The following is a 14,529-nucleotide window of genomic DNA, read 5'->3' on the forward strand; positions in this document are numbered from 1 at the left end:
GAGTTAAAAAAAAATTAAAAAGTAATAGTAATTCATTGTTAGAAGCACAAAGATCAAACATTTACTAGCTTGTCTAGACTGAAAAAAGGGGGGGTTTCTTTGTCATTTTGGGTTTTCTTGTCTGCCAGTTGCACAAATCAGAAAACAAACTGCAGCTCTTTTTGTCACATTTGCCACAAGTAAAATGTGAATTTGGTTTCTGAATTGTTTAGATGCTCAAAAAAAATCTTTCCAAAATAGCAGAAACCCCCCCAAAACTAGTTCATTGTGTGTTTTTTTTTTTTTTTTTTATTTATTTTTTTTTTTTTAATGTTTGTAGCTGCCGGCGCTACGGCTGTGTACCCTATTGACCTGGTGAAGACGCGCATGCAGAACCAGCGCTCCACCGGCTCCTTTGTAGGAGAGCTGATGTACAAGAACAGCTTCGACTGCGCAAAGAAAGTGCTCCGTTACGAGGGCTTCTTCGGCTTTTACAGAGGTAATCATTTACAGATTTATTTTTTTCAGTAAATGAAAAGACCTGAAATCTCTGTGCAAGCCAACATGTGGGTGTCGTGCAAAACAAACCATCTGATGGGAAAGCATCAACATTCGCCAGCGCGCTAATATCGGGAGCATGGTTCGCTAATTGATACCAGAAACCTTTGCCCTCCCTGTTCAGCAGTGAATAAAGCAACACCCAGGGGTCACGTTTTCATTATCTCCTGGGAGAGTTGCCCGAGGAGAATGACCAGCAGTATTCATGTAGCAACAGCAGCAGCGGTGTCTGATCTGCCTCTGCCTGAGTGGTGATAATGGTGCTGAAGGCTTGTGATATACAACACTTCTTTCATATGAGGGAAGTCAAGACTGCCATCTACTGCTGCCTCTACCGCTGCAGCGCTTTGTTGCTCTGATCTGCGTCCCCCTGCCCTCCTTCCTCATCTCTTGCACATGATAAGAGGGTGATTGACTCAGAGACAGACACGCTCGGCTGTTTTCTGGCTGCACACCAGCAGCAGTCACTCAGCAGCTCCTTCAGAAGTTTATCTGGCCTGATGAAGGACAGACGGTGAAACAGTATGGCAGTTATCGCCACTGTAGCACCCAGCCTCCCCCCTCGATCTTGTACGTGACCACACAGCTCTCTCTGTTCCCCGCTAACAGCAGGATCAAGTCTCCGCGATGCTGATCCCATATGGAGCAGCCGTGTCATATTTTTGGGGACTTTTGTTCAATTTCAGTGGGACCTTTGTATGCTGGTGCATCAGCTGTATCAGGCACCATCTGTAAATATTTATGGGTTTGTTTTACACGCACAAGAACCCCGCAGCTTATATTGTTCTAGCTGTCAGTGGATGTATTCATTCAGCAAAGATACAAAAAAAAAAAGTGCATTCATTTCCAGCCAGACTGTCTCTCTTTCTCTCTCTCTCTGTCAGGTATTCTAATGGTATCTATGAATAATATTTTGCAGGTCTCCTCCCGCAGCTCATTGGCGTTGCCCCGGAGAAAGCTATCAAACTCACGGCAAGTCATTCCACTGCATAGCTTAGAGTGCTCAAAAAGTTGTTCTGAACGATTCATTGTGAATGGAAAAAAACATGCAAAGAAGAAGAGACACACTTTGCAATCAAGATGTGACTGCAACCACAAGTTAATATTAATGCCCTGCCATCAAGACTGCGATTGTGTCTCATCTGACTTCTTCTTCTTCTTCTTCTTCTTTGTGTCTCCTTTCCTTTATTTTTTCTTCTTTTCTTCAGGTGAACGATTTTGTCAGAGACAAGTTCACCAACCAGGATGATACCATCCCTCTTCCTGCAGAGATTCTGGCTGGTGGATGTGTAAGCATTACTGAGGCGATCATCATTCAAATTCACTCTGTAGATGAACTCAAAACCGAGTGAAGGGACACCTTAAAGATAAGCGATGTATGCATGAGTAAAAAAAAAATAGTGCAGTGATTATGTGCGTTTTGTAGTCTTGGGTTCATAAGTAAGTACAGAAATGAAATGTGTAAGTATTTCAGATCCAAAGCTAAACTGATACTGCTCTTTTAGTGTTTTAATTTTTGTTTTAACATATGTGAAGGGTGAGAAATGTATTTAACATGCATGAAACGATCATTATATGCCGTGCGGATGAGGTATTCAACTTTACTTAAAGGTGTTATAAGTACGTTGGTTTTTTTTTAAACATCCCTCCATCATGTCTGCCCTCAGTGTCATTTAGCTGCATCTCCAGTGAGTCTCTAAAATATCTCCAGTGGATGGATCCAGCTCCACCAGCTGCAGCTGGGAAGCCCAAGATGGGGGAGCTGGTTCTGCTCTGCATAGTAACACGGGAACCAGATCTCTTATTTGTTGCAAGTTGAGGTCGGCATGTCAGAGAGACTGAATGTGGAGGCAGCTGAATGAAATCTAGGACTACCACAATATTAATCTTACCTGTCGGTAGTAAGGATGAGCATTTCAGGCGCATAATGCTTTCAGTATTCTTCATGTACTGCCTTGCTGTGCCAGGCTTTTGCCATTCTAGTTCAGTTTTTAGCTTAATGACCATTTAAATATTTGTAAATCATGACCATCCATAGCTGTCAGGTAGGAAAACACAAATATCTTTCAAAATAAAATACTTGTGTAAAGCCAATTAAAATAAGAGTATCAAAACATTCTACAAGTCCACATCCTGCATCACCATCCAGAGAGGTCAGTTAAAAGTACAAATATATAAAAAGTATATATCTTTATTGTTACTAACGAGGCCTGCAGCACTTGTTCACTTCAATCATGTATTTAAACAGACACGTATGTTAAGTTTCACTTACTGCTATTCTTTTTATCTTCACTACATGAGTGTATATAGTCCATCCATTCATCAGAAACACAAAAGAAATGATAATATACACATACGTTTAAGACGAGGTAATCAATCAGACACTATTACTATCACTGTTTGATGAACACTTATTAACAAACATGGATGACAGTACTTTCCAGTGGCCCTGCACTACAAATTGAGCAAAATGTATTTACAAACAATGCACACTTATCATAGATCAGCTACTGTGCATAATCTAAACAAATTATTAGGATATAATTATTCCCAAAGGCTATAAACATGTTGATAATCCTGGTACCATAGGCAGGTTGTACAGTGAGTTTCATCCAGACTGATCAATGTGTCTAAGAGGAACAGACATACATATGCCACAATCATAAAAGTAAGATATTATTGCATGATGAGTAAGTAGTTTTTTGCAGGTCAGAACATTATAAATACATAGTACAGAAAGAAGTGTTTCCCTCTTTAATGTGGTGATGTGGAGTAATGAAAAGAGTAGACTATAGTCACCCTGTCTTTGCACCTAAGCAGAGTGCTTGATGCACTTTTACAGTCCCACAGAAGAAAAATGACACTCCTGTTTTGTTGTAATGTTTTGTGCGTATGTTTCTGGTTGTAACCACACCATTTAAAGGAGAAGGTGCCCCGGCTTGTTTAAAGTTTTTGAAAGACAAGTCTTTCACCTGCGTTTGGATCTTTGTGAGGTGTCCGTTTTGGATTTGTAAACACAGGGAGGCATCGTGGTTTTATTTCATTTCATTTACAGATTTTTGCTTTAAATTGAATCTGACTTCATTTGCCAGTGTGTTTACTGTTGCCATGGTGACTCTTATTAAGTGAGAGAGGTTGCTATAATTCAGCGTCTAATGTCAGCACATCGGAAGTTTCCCAAAACAGAAACTATGATTGCGAATCGTCTGAAATGGCGACTGCGGTCAGGTGTGATTCCTTTTTCTGTGTAGCAATTTGTCATTGCATCATCGGATTAAAGATGCCTCTGTGCCGGCTGTGCTGAAATAAAGCAGGAGCGCTGTGGAGCAGAGGCCGCAGGTTGGACTCAGAGGAGCTGAGGTCTGCGGGGTCGTGACCCCTGTCAGGGTGCAATTGAAGGAAGAGGCCCTGGAGGGCCCTGGATGAAGCGGGGTCTAGCTCATTGTGATTGAGTTTGACAACGCGGTACGAACCTGAGGCGTAGTCACCGTGCAGGTCTTTGCACAGGATGAGGATGGTGTCCACTACAATGCTTGCTGCGAAGAAGTTATTCCATCTGTGGACCCTGATAGAAATGTATTTTATGACTTTCCCCATATTCTCGTGTTGCTTCATGAGAGTTTGAAGTCTGCTTAATCTGATAATTTGTTAAATAATTGCTTCCACCAGACAGAACTGAAGGAGATAAAAGGGAGCAGACGAGTGAATCAATCTTCAGAGAAGCGGATATTCCCCGTCCACTCTGAAGATGACTAAATATGCCTGAGCTTTTTTTAGACCTTTGCTCGGATGTTTACAGATAAGACCCCTGCCCTGAATGTCACCAGCAGGCATCCTGAGGCCTGATTAGATGTGGGGCGGGTGATAAATGTGCCTGAGTCAGAGGGTGCCGTGCCTTTAGGGCATCGCTTTCCTGGACTCTGAGCTGTCTGGGTGATTCAGCGCTCTCCCCTGGGAATAGGGGTGAATTGGGGAAGTGTGCGGGCCGAGGCCAGGCTGGGCCACTCACCCTGCCACAGGAGGTGCCTCGGGGGAGGCGAGGGGGCAGAGGGCTGGTGCCAGGGTCAGAGCCTCCCAACCATGAGCCGAGACTTCTCCTGCTCTATTGTGACCCCGGTTGTTCTTCTATCAATGCTTGCTTTTTCCTCCTCCTGTCAAGGCCACGCTCTGACAATATCACATCAGATTTAGGAGGAGAAAAAAAAAAGTATTCTTTGTGCAAGAGGTTTACCGAGATGATTTTAGAATCCCTGTGGGGAAGAAATGCTTACACATCATTACCATTTCACCCAGAATTCACCCCTCACTTGTGCAGCCTCACACACCACTGAAAATCCACTTAGAGACCCTGATCCTAGCATTCTTAAGCCACAAGTCAGCTGTTTGTTTAATTTTATTTTTTTCCCGTTGCAGGCTGGAGGCTCCCAGGTGATTTTCACCAATCCTCTGGAGATTGTTAAGATCCGTCTGCAGGTGGCTGGAGAGATCACTACTGGCCCAAGGGTCAGTGCCCTGACTGTTGTGAGGGACCTGGGCTTCTTTGGCCTCTACAAGGTAGGTCAGCGCCATGACGTCTGCAGCATCAACCTCCTTTAACTGTCATACAAGGGCAGTGAAAGGTACTCCGATGATCCCGAGACACAAGCAGCCAACAACATGAGTTTATTTTTGTTTGCCATGGTGTTGTCACTTGTAAGTTTCTCATCTAACATTTTCTCCACAGATTTTTCTTGATTTGATGAATTGTTTGATACATTAAATTCACAACCAACATCCCTCTAAATAAAAAGGTGGAGACTGACATCTTTAATATTTTCTGCTTGTAATTTTAAACATTTGTTTGATTTTTTTAACTATAATTTACATTGGGTCTGTCAGTTAATATAACTTGAGCAATGAAAGTGGCAATACAGTAATTTAACACCTAAAGGTTCTCGATGCAAAATCATATCTATCCTAATATTTGTCTTAATTTCTAACCCTCTGTATCAAGAGTAAAAGGCACAATATTTCCCTCTTAAATTTAGGGATTTTGGTGTGAATTATAACCTGCTCTTATTTAATTTCCTGTAACAATACATAGATGAAACACTCCTGTTTTTGAACAAACATCTTGTATGTGTACATAGACATAATGGAGATAGAGAAACAGAAATTTGAAGATCAAACATTGCTCTGCTGACTGTTTGCAATTTTCCAAAACAGTGTTAAACATGCAAACGGAACCGCAGCCAACAACCGACAGCAAATTACTGAGGGATTACGCTTTGCTACTGCTCCTTTCCAAATCCTTGCGGCTTTACTTACAGCTGGAGTCATGTGTTCATACTCCATATTTTAATGAGCGGCAGACAGTGTGTGGCTTGTTTGAAAAAAGAAATGGGAAGGAGGGGGGAGAAAAAGCGGACTTCCTCTTGGTAAAAGAAGCCAGCACACTGAGGTCTGTGGTGTGATGGATTTTTCTCTGGAGGTCCAGTGCCTGGGGCTCTTTGGCTCCATCATCAACACTAAAGCCCCCCGTAGGTTAAAATAAATCAGATCCCAGACCATTTAATCCCAAAGACAAAGCTGCTCCACTGCTGTCTTTGCTCATTCATCAGCCCTGTTACGTTCCTTTGATTTTTAAGATCTTCCTTTTTTTCTGTTAGGGAGCCAAAGCTTGCTTCCTGCGTGACATTCCCTTCTCCGCCATCTACTTCCCCGTTTATGCCCACACCAAGGGGAAGCTGGCAGATGACGATGGAAGGCTGGGGGCTCTGCAGCTGCTCACTGCTGGAGCTATCGCAGGTAACGAACATCTGGAAAGCTCAGAGAATCTGGACATTGAAACAGCGGCATGTTGAGTCGTTTTGTAAAGGGATCTGTCATGTTGTCTGCACAAAAAAATGCATTTAGGTTTCCTCCCAGTTTGTGCATAGCATAGCGAGAGTGCTTTATGATGTGGTTGTTTTTTTTTTTGTTGTTTTATTTAAACAAGGTGTACCAGCAGCTTCTTTGGTGACCCCTGCTGATGTCATCAAGACCAGGCTCCAGGTGGCAGCCCGAGCAGGCCAAACGACGTATAACGGAGTCATCGACTGCTTTAGGAAGATCCTCAAGGAGGAAGGTTTTAGAGCGTTTTGGAAGGGCGCAGGAGGTAAAACACACACACATATACATACATACATATATATATATACATATATATATATATATATATATATATATATACATATATATACATATATATATATATATATATATATATATATATATATATATACATATATATACACCTCATATTTCACCTGAACTGAACAAATAGACTGTATATGAAGATAGAGATAGCCCAGTGTAAGTTTTGATGCCTTAGCCTTTTGTCTACCATCTTATTCGTATCTATATATGTGTTGGGACAGTGACATAACTGATGATAGCAAACTTGGTTAGCAAAGTTTATCCATCCACAGCTGAGGTACATCAAACAGTCATGGATATCTTCTAATTAGTGAGACATAGAAATAAGCTACTGGAATTTCACTTGCCTAAACTGAGCAGAAACCTCTTGGATGGGCTGTACGAGCATACAGCAACACCACAAATGCGATCGAGGGATCCAGTGACTCAAATTAGCTGAGGTGAAGCGCAGCAGATCTGTCAGTCGTAATGACAAATGCAAGCTTTAAGCATTAATAAAAGGGTTTGTGGGGCTCAACTGTAGTGGCCTCCAGAGGAACTGAAGAAACTGCAGTTTCACGTTTCCATTAATTACCGACCCTCAGGGTTGCCGTTTAGCCCTAACAACCATAGAAGGCCTTTGATTTCTATAAATAAAACTCACACGACGCTCACCAGAGTAATGCTATTTCTCTGTAACTGTCATTTTTTAAATTTCTCCCTCTAGCTCGCGTCTTTAGATCGTCACCGCAGTTTGGCGTAACACTGGTGACCTATGAACTGTTACAGAGATGGTTCTATGTTGACTTCGGAGGACAGTAAGTACATTAATCGCGTCTCAAACAAGAGCGAGCCACTCAGTGCATCACGAGGCTCAGCATCTCCTAATCTTTCTTCTCAGTCGTCCTGCTGGATCTGAGCCCACTCACAAGCCTACAATCAAGGACCTTCCCTCTGTGACTCCAGACCACCTGGGTGGTTACCGTCTGGCTGCCTCAACATTTGCTGGCGTGGAGAGAAAATTTGGCCTGCACCTGCCCAAGTTTAAGCCTTCCGGAGAGGTGACAATCACATCAGCGACGTCCAAAGCGGAGCCTCAAGCCTCATAAACAGTCACTTCTCGTGAGGGCTGCATGCACTTTCAGCCCTCATTTCCTCCTTTACTTAACCACATTTCGATTCAATGCATAGAAGTGGTTGTCTTACTATAAATGCTGCATGGGTATGGCTTTAATTGCATTTTCTTTGCATAGCTTGCACAATTTTTTTGTACATCTTGTACTTCTCCACAGAGGGACATTATGGCATTACAAAGGATTGTCACTGCGCTTTTCTGGTGTGCATGTTTGACTTACATTTAAGAGACATGAGGATGTACAGATATTTTCCAAAGTATTTATTTTGAAATCACGACCAGGGGACTTGGGAAATAATTTAAATGTATTTATTGTATTTTACTGAAATAAATCATTCAAACTGTTGATTTCTATTGTGAAATGTACATTCTCTGTTTTGACACCAATCTCTATTCAGAGCCCATCACTGTACATGACAAACGTGGAAATCACCGAGCAGTTACAGCATACATAATCACCCTATTCAACATGCTGGGGTGATATTCCAACCATCCCGGATCCAACTTGAGCTGCGCCGATTAAGAGGCAAGAAGTGCAGTATAAAACAACATCTTGGTAGAAAGACTTTGACATTTCACTATTTTACAAACACGTGTTTATGTTATCCAGTCTAAAAGAACAGAGATGGCGACGTGGGCTACAGCTATGAGATGTTTACATTCCTGGGTGTTTAGAGATGTGATTGCTTTACTACAACTTTGGTGGAAATGGAGAACAGCTCTTACTGATTTTCCTGAATATGGTGGAAGTGGAGCACCGACTTAACTCATAATTAAGGCTGCCATGCTGTAAATAATGGTGGGTAAAGACGTGACAATCAAGATTTAAATTAAACTTTAAGGCATCTGGTTGAAGAAAAGATGACTGTTTTGTGAATATGGCTTTGGGTTAGTGTCTGAGGTTCGTAGCCCTGTCGCTTGGCTTATTCAGAGGAAGACAGACCACGGTGCAGCGAACTAAGAAGGCAATTGTCTAAATAAGAGGAGCGTTGGAAACCAAGCGATATCCGTACTTCTTTCTGATACAAACTTCATCTTTTCCATCTATCAAAACAGGTCTGACATTAACGAGCACATGACTGGTCCCTTAAATGCCTCGTCCAGGGAGATAAGCTCATGCGGCCAGACGCTGAGCTGCAAGCTCCTCTGCGTCATCCCTGTTCTCGTTGATTTCTGCCAGTGTGCGAACAAAACGGGTCCATTCGTCATTTCGCGGTACCGCAATTTGCTGTGGGGGAGGAACACGACAGAGGCGTGAATTTCAAACGCAGACAGGTTATGCTCTGTGCATTTTTTTACTCACAAAGAGCAGACCTAAAATGCACAAATTAGTCCTTAAGATGCTCTTCTAAAATCTCTATAAGGTAAATGCTTTACAATTAATCCCTCATTACTAAATTACACATTGTAGCAGGTGAGAGGCTGACTCATTTTTGCAAAATCCAAAATGTTTTTTTTTTTTAAAGGTACAGTCAGAAACTGAAAGGCTGACTCATGCTTGCTCACCTCTCCAACATCATAGACAAGGACTTGTCCATCAGAGTCTCCCACAGCGATTTCTTTGCCAGAATGAGCCCATCTGACCCTGTTCAGGGCTGGGTTACCCTGCACTGTGACGCTGGCGGTGGGGACCTGAAACAATAACAGCAATCAGGAGTGTACTTGCACGCTAAACCATGTGAAGGCACAGGATCTGATATGGTTAAAAAGGTCAAAATCAAGATATGAGTATCTCGTCTACAGTAAAGTTGGTAACAGCACACAGCTGCTCTTCTGAGAAATGTCTATTAATATTACCTCTGTGTCATTGTTGAGGTTCCACAGGTCGAGATGACCGACTCCGTCCACGCAAGCAAACAGAGCAGGGTGAGTCGGGGACCACATGACATCATACACGTAATCCGAGTTATCCTCGAATGAGTACAGCGGCTTATTGTTCTGCGGGGGGGGGACAGCTTCATTCAAAAAGGTTTCCAGTTTTAAATGTATAAATATCCATCTACACACTAATGCAACTCAGTGATGTTTTAAACTGTTAAAACGCACTGGCTTATGTTACTTAGCAAAGCCACTCAACATTATCACAAACTGCAGTGTGAAAGATCAAACATTACAAAGGTTTGTGTTTCAAAAGAAGTGTATGGTTATGTTCATACAGGACACACAATAAGACACTGAACCCCAAGTTGCTCTGCAATGAGTCCATTAGAGTGTGAATTTTAAAAAGTGCTTGTGTGAATGGGTGAGTTTGAGTGCTCAAGTAGAAAAGTGCTCTATAAGAACCAGTCCATTTACAATACTGCTAAAAAAATGCTTAAAGGTCACTTAGAAATGTTGTAAATGACAATTAATGATTAATGAAATCAATCAGAAGTAATTTATGATTTGTAATGGAATATGTATGCAGGCCCAATTCCAGCGACCATCATCTATGTTTTTCCTAATGGGACACTGTGTTACCTAATGCAGCTTTATCATCATGTTAAAAGGCTAATTGATCATTAGAAAAAAGCCCTTTCCAATTATGTTAGCACAGCTGAAAACTGTTGTGCTGATTAAAGAAGTAATAAATTTGGCTACTTGAGTATCTGGAACATCAGCCTCTGTGGGTTCATTGTAGTCTTTAAATTTGGGGGGGGGAAGAAAAAATAAATAAAATCAGAGTAAAATTTTTCCAAGAAAAACAAAACAAAAAAGTTATTTCATGATTAGATTTGCAGTGAACAGATTTCAATCATCTGTTCTATTCGACTCAAAGAATAGCACAAACCTCTAACCAGAATAAAATCAACAAGACTGAGACGCTCTCCCATAACAGACCAAGAAGAGACGCAGTCTCTAGTTTGAAAAACAAAAGTCTCACAAGCCTCAAGGGCACCCACAAAACACCCGATTCTACCTCGACACTGAAGTGATGACACCAGGATGGTGGGCTTCTAGACAGAGTTACTGAACACAAGGGAAAGATTAAGATGGGCGAAAGAAAACAAGAGCGGCAAAAAAGTGCAGAGGGATCCAAATTTGAGGAGACAAAGAAGAACATTTGACAGACGTAGAACAAACAAAAAGATAATCATTTGTCAAACTGATGGAGGGAACGTGAAAGGCCGCCTCTCTGCGATGTGCTCTTTTTAATCATAGAGTATAAAAATAAAAGCAGTCAGCTGATATCCCAGTCTGTAATGGAACGGCTGGGCAGAATCGCTGGATCTCAAACCCACTCATCTGTTGTGGGAACAGAATGACCGTATGGTTTGTAAGAAGTGTCCAGTGTGGGAGGTGAAATGTCTACAGAACAAAAAAAAAAAAAAAGCCATCGGGAATTCTGTAACTGCTGCAAATGGATGAAAAAGACTTGCTTTGGGATGGGATGCAATGGGGACAGCCTGTTATGTCAGAACAGAGCTTTTACAGTTTGCCTGGCTTAAACTGGCCCTCTGGGAGCTGACTGCACAGGAGAGTGGGCCCAGAGGAGGTTCGCTAAGTCCCAGCCACCAAACACTCGCCATTGAGCCTCCCCATCCCTGGGTGTTGCTCCACAGTGGGGCCCCAGTAACCCTCGCTTGGGCAGGGCATCATATCGTTCCTGTTCTCTTCAACGGGGGTTTCTGAATCACTCTTCATCTGGCCCCTCACTTAACGCTGAAATTGCCCCAGGGGACCCCACCGGGGAAGGCTGCCGCTGACAACCGAGCTTCTGGGATCACAAACCCCATCCACGTCTATAAGCCGGCGATGCACGAAGGGGCCAGATGAAAAGAGGCTGTCTCCCAAAAGAGCTAGAGGAGGTGGCCGTGTATGTGTCTATTCATTGCCAAATAAAGACAACAGAGCGCAGGCAGGTGAGACTTTCACTTTGACAACACTTCTTATGAATTTTCATTACATGCCCTTTTCTCTCATTGTCTCTTATTTTTTTCAGTCTCCCGAGTTCAGTTCAAGAGTGTTCTGTATTATTCATTGTGATGTACAGTCAAGATGTCAAAAGTGAAAATTTTCCACTGCCACCACTAATGCATTATATCAAATGTTTTTTAAAAAAAAATCCTATATGTAAAAATGCAGGGTAACAACTCTCGTTTACCACAACAACTACAGATAAAAAAAAAAAAAAAGTAATCCATTTTTATATAAACATTTTTAAAATAAACATTAGAGCCTAACAGTCTGAGCCGACCTGTTGCTGTGGAAACCAAACTGTGGCAAATAGGAGGTGAAAAAATTAATTATTTTGGCTAAACGGAGTCTGGTATTGACTGCTGTATCAGGACATCTGTCTACAAATTCAATCAATAGCCTTTTAACAGAAGTCTGTGACTTAAAAATCAACCTTAAAAGAATCATTAGTCCCACCTTACGGCTGAAAGTGAACAATAACTGGATTATAGTGAAGCCCAGAGAGGCACAGAAAGGAAGGAAACTTTTCCCTATGCAGAGATGGGCCAAATAAATGAATCATGGCCTTTAAAATACATCCTAGAGCTCAAGTCATACCTTGGTGCTCCACAGCTTGACAGTCCAGTCGAAAGACGAGGTAACAAACAGGTGAGAGAAGTCCAGTGGCCCAGCAGCTGTGTGGCAGTGGAGCCCCGTGATGGGGCCGTGGTGTCCCTCAAACATCTCGCTAATGCCTGCTTTGCTGTGGAGCACACAGATAAATATGGGTAAATATGCTTAAACTGACCACAAAGAATTAAATTTTACCTTCAGATCTAATGTCTGAATACAGATTTATGTGCACTGTAGAAACTTTAGAAAAAAAGAAACAACAAAAATGCACAAAACTGCTGGTTGTTACCATTTACGCAATGCATTAAGCAAGTAAGTAAGCGACAGGCACAGATGGACCTCTGCTGGACGTATTCACAGTAATCATTTACTTGTATCATGTAATTACCAGCAGGGAGGCAAAAGTGACTGCATCCCTTCAACCACATGTTGCAGAGCTGTTACCCAACTGAGACTCTGATAATTAATGTAGAGAGGTAAATACTCAGCATGAGTGATGCTTATGCATTATTAACTGCGATGAGAGTATCATACCATTGTAAATGATGTGGAAAATTATTCCCCCGATTACAGAGGTGATTCTGCAGTGCAAAACCTCGCAGCTATCACCTCTCTGTGGTCTCCAGGCATACTACATTTGGTGCGAGGCTGACACGCTGCTCACTGGCAGCTCTGATTTAAGCCACATTTCTCTGCCGAGGACCATCCTAGATGAAGATCCCCAGTCTCCTAAATGAGAACATTGTGGGATGAAGTGCAGTTTTAATTCTCCCAGGGATGACCGACTGTAAACAAACTCTCTCACCCAGAGAAACATACTGAGGGAAAAAAATTAAATAAAAATAAAAGAACAGGGGGGGAAAAAATGATTTGTTTCCCCTGCATGTGTGCCCTGTTTATGTTGAACGACCTTTACAAACACAACTGACAAGCGGAAAAGAAAAACAGGATGACTGGGCAGGAGTGAAACCTCAAACAGCAGGAGATCAAGTGTTGGATTTGCGTTGCACTGGGAAGTGAGTGGGCTATATTTATTTGACACACGGGTCTAGGTGGGCCTTACAAGTCGCCTCAGTTTCCTGCTGGTGTTCGGGAGGCGACACGGTGGGACTGCGGTTGCTTATGAACGCACCTTCCATGACGACATGACATGTAGACTGAGCCGTCCTCGCTGCCCACTACGAAATTGTTGACATCTCCAAGAGGGAAAGACATAGAGGTGACAGCTACAGCTTTGGACTGCTTGAACACCAGCTCCATGCTGTCCTGTGGAGGGGAGGAAACATGGAACAACATCTATAACAAGCTCCCCGCCCAGGCTTTAAGTTAACACACACTCTGCCAAGCAAAACCTATAAAAATCACCCGACAGTTTATTAATGTGTAATCTAAATTCGACTAGTGCTTTATATAAAAATAAAAAAAAAATCAGTTTGACAGCGAGGGCTTGGCAGCAGAGATGAAATGACACAGCTAGCAAGAATCATTTCCTTCAAAGTGAAAAATGAGCTGCAGAAAAAAATAAGAGTAAAGTCGAAGGAAATACCAAACTGGAATGTGAAAAGGAAAGAGTCCAGCCAAAATGTCTGACATGTAGCACGAATGCAAAGGACAGGAAGCATGTGGGCGATGTGAAAGAAGAAAAAGAGAGGAAAACAACAGAAAATATATTGTCTTTGCTAAAGTCTGATGCATTATCATTATAAAAACTTATTTTTATGGTTAATACTTTAACTTCTTTACAGCAGAGCACACATTCAGCGTCTGCCCTGTGTTATATGTTACCTGAGGCTGAGAGAGCATGTCCAGACTCCAGGAGCACATCTTGCCATCAGTAGAGATGCTGATGAGGTTGTGGGCATTCTGGGTGCCGACCACATTCACGCAATATACCGGGTGCTGCGAAGACAGTGACGGGGAAATTTTACCTTTTAGCTAAATATAAATGAAGTATACGCCCACTGTGTCAGACCTTTACTGTACCGTATGTGCTGCTGCTGACAGGGGAGTCCTCTGCACAGGGGTCCTCTTGTTGCTCCTGTTGTCCCACAGCACAATCTGCCCCGAGTAGGTGCCTCCCACCACAACGTTGGGGTGGAACTTGGCAAACGCCGCTGACATAACAGCAGACTGTCACAATGAAAGGGTGCAAGAAGGGTTGGGCAAGGAAAAATGAAATAGAGATTTATATT

The 14,529-nt window shown here is 42.3% G+C and overlaps 2 protein-coding genes across 6 annotated transcripts in view; one reads left to right on the plus strand and one right to left on the minus strand.

Annotated features, from left to right (window-relative positions):
- Nucleotides 1-8,174, plus strand: part of LOC101477113 (electrogenic aspartate/glutamate antiporter SLC25A12, mitochondrial) — a 21,774-nt gene extending 13,600 nt beyond the window's left edge. For all 3 annotated transcript variants that reach the window (XM_014409013.4, XM_076875001.1, XM_014409014.4), the window contains exons 11-18: nt 320-478; nt 1,457-1,509; nt 1,746-1,826; nt 4,951-5,091; nt 6,186-6,324; nt 6,515-6,673; nt 7,421-7,511; nt 7,595-8,174. In XM_014409013.4, the coding sequence (XP_014264499.1) occupies nt 320-478; nt 1,457-1,509; nt 1,746-1,826; nt 4,951-5,091; nt 6,186-6,324; nt 6,515-6,673; nt 7,421-7,511; nt 7,595-7,802 (1,031 nt within the window). In that variant the 3' untranslated portion in view covers nt 7,803-8,174. The remainder of the gene's footprint in view (nt 1-319; nt 479-1,456; nt 1,510-1,745; nt 1,827-4,950; nt 5,092-6,185; nt 6,325-6,514; nt 6,674-7,420; nt 7,512-7,594) is intronic.
- dync1i2a (dynein, cytoplasmic 1, intermediate chain 2a) overlaps nt 8,124-14,529 on the minus strand; it is a 21,738-nt gene continuing 15,332 nt past the window's right edge. For all 3 annotated transcript variants that reach the window (XM_004557725.6, XM_004557724.6, XM_004557723.6), the window contains 7 exons: nt 14,321-14,467; nt 14,123-14,236; nt 13,470-13,603; nt 12,323-12,467; nt 9,626-9,766; nt 9,335-9,460; nt 8,124-9,056 (listed from right to left, as the gene is read on the minus strand). In XM_004557725.6, the coding sequence (XP_004557782.1) occupies nt 8,943-9,056; nt 9,335-9,460; nt 9,626-9,766; nt 12,323-12,467; nt 13,470-13,603; nt 14,123-14,236; nt 14,321-14,467 (921 nt within the window). In that variant the 3' untranslated portion in view covers nt 8,124-8,942. The remainder of the gene's footprint in view (nt 9,057-9,334; nt 9,461-9,625; nt 9,767-12,322; nt 12,468-13,469; nt 13,604-14,122; nt 14,237-14,320; nt 14,468-14,529) is intronic.

This window comes from Maylandia zebra, linkage group LG16 (genome assembly GCF_041146795.1).
Source record: "Maylandia zebra isolate NMK-2024a linkage group LG16, Mzebra_GT3a, whole genome shotgun sequence".
In the NCBI taxonomy this organism is placed as follows: Eukaryota; Metazoa; Chordata; class Actinopteri; order Cichliformes; family Cichlidae; genus Maylandia; species Maylandia zebra.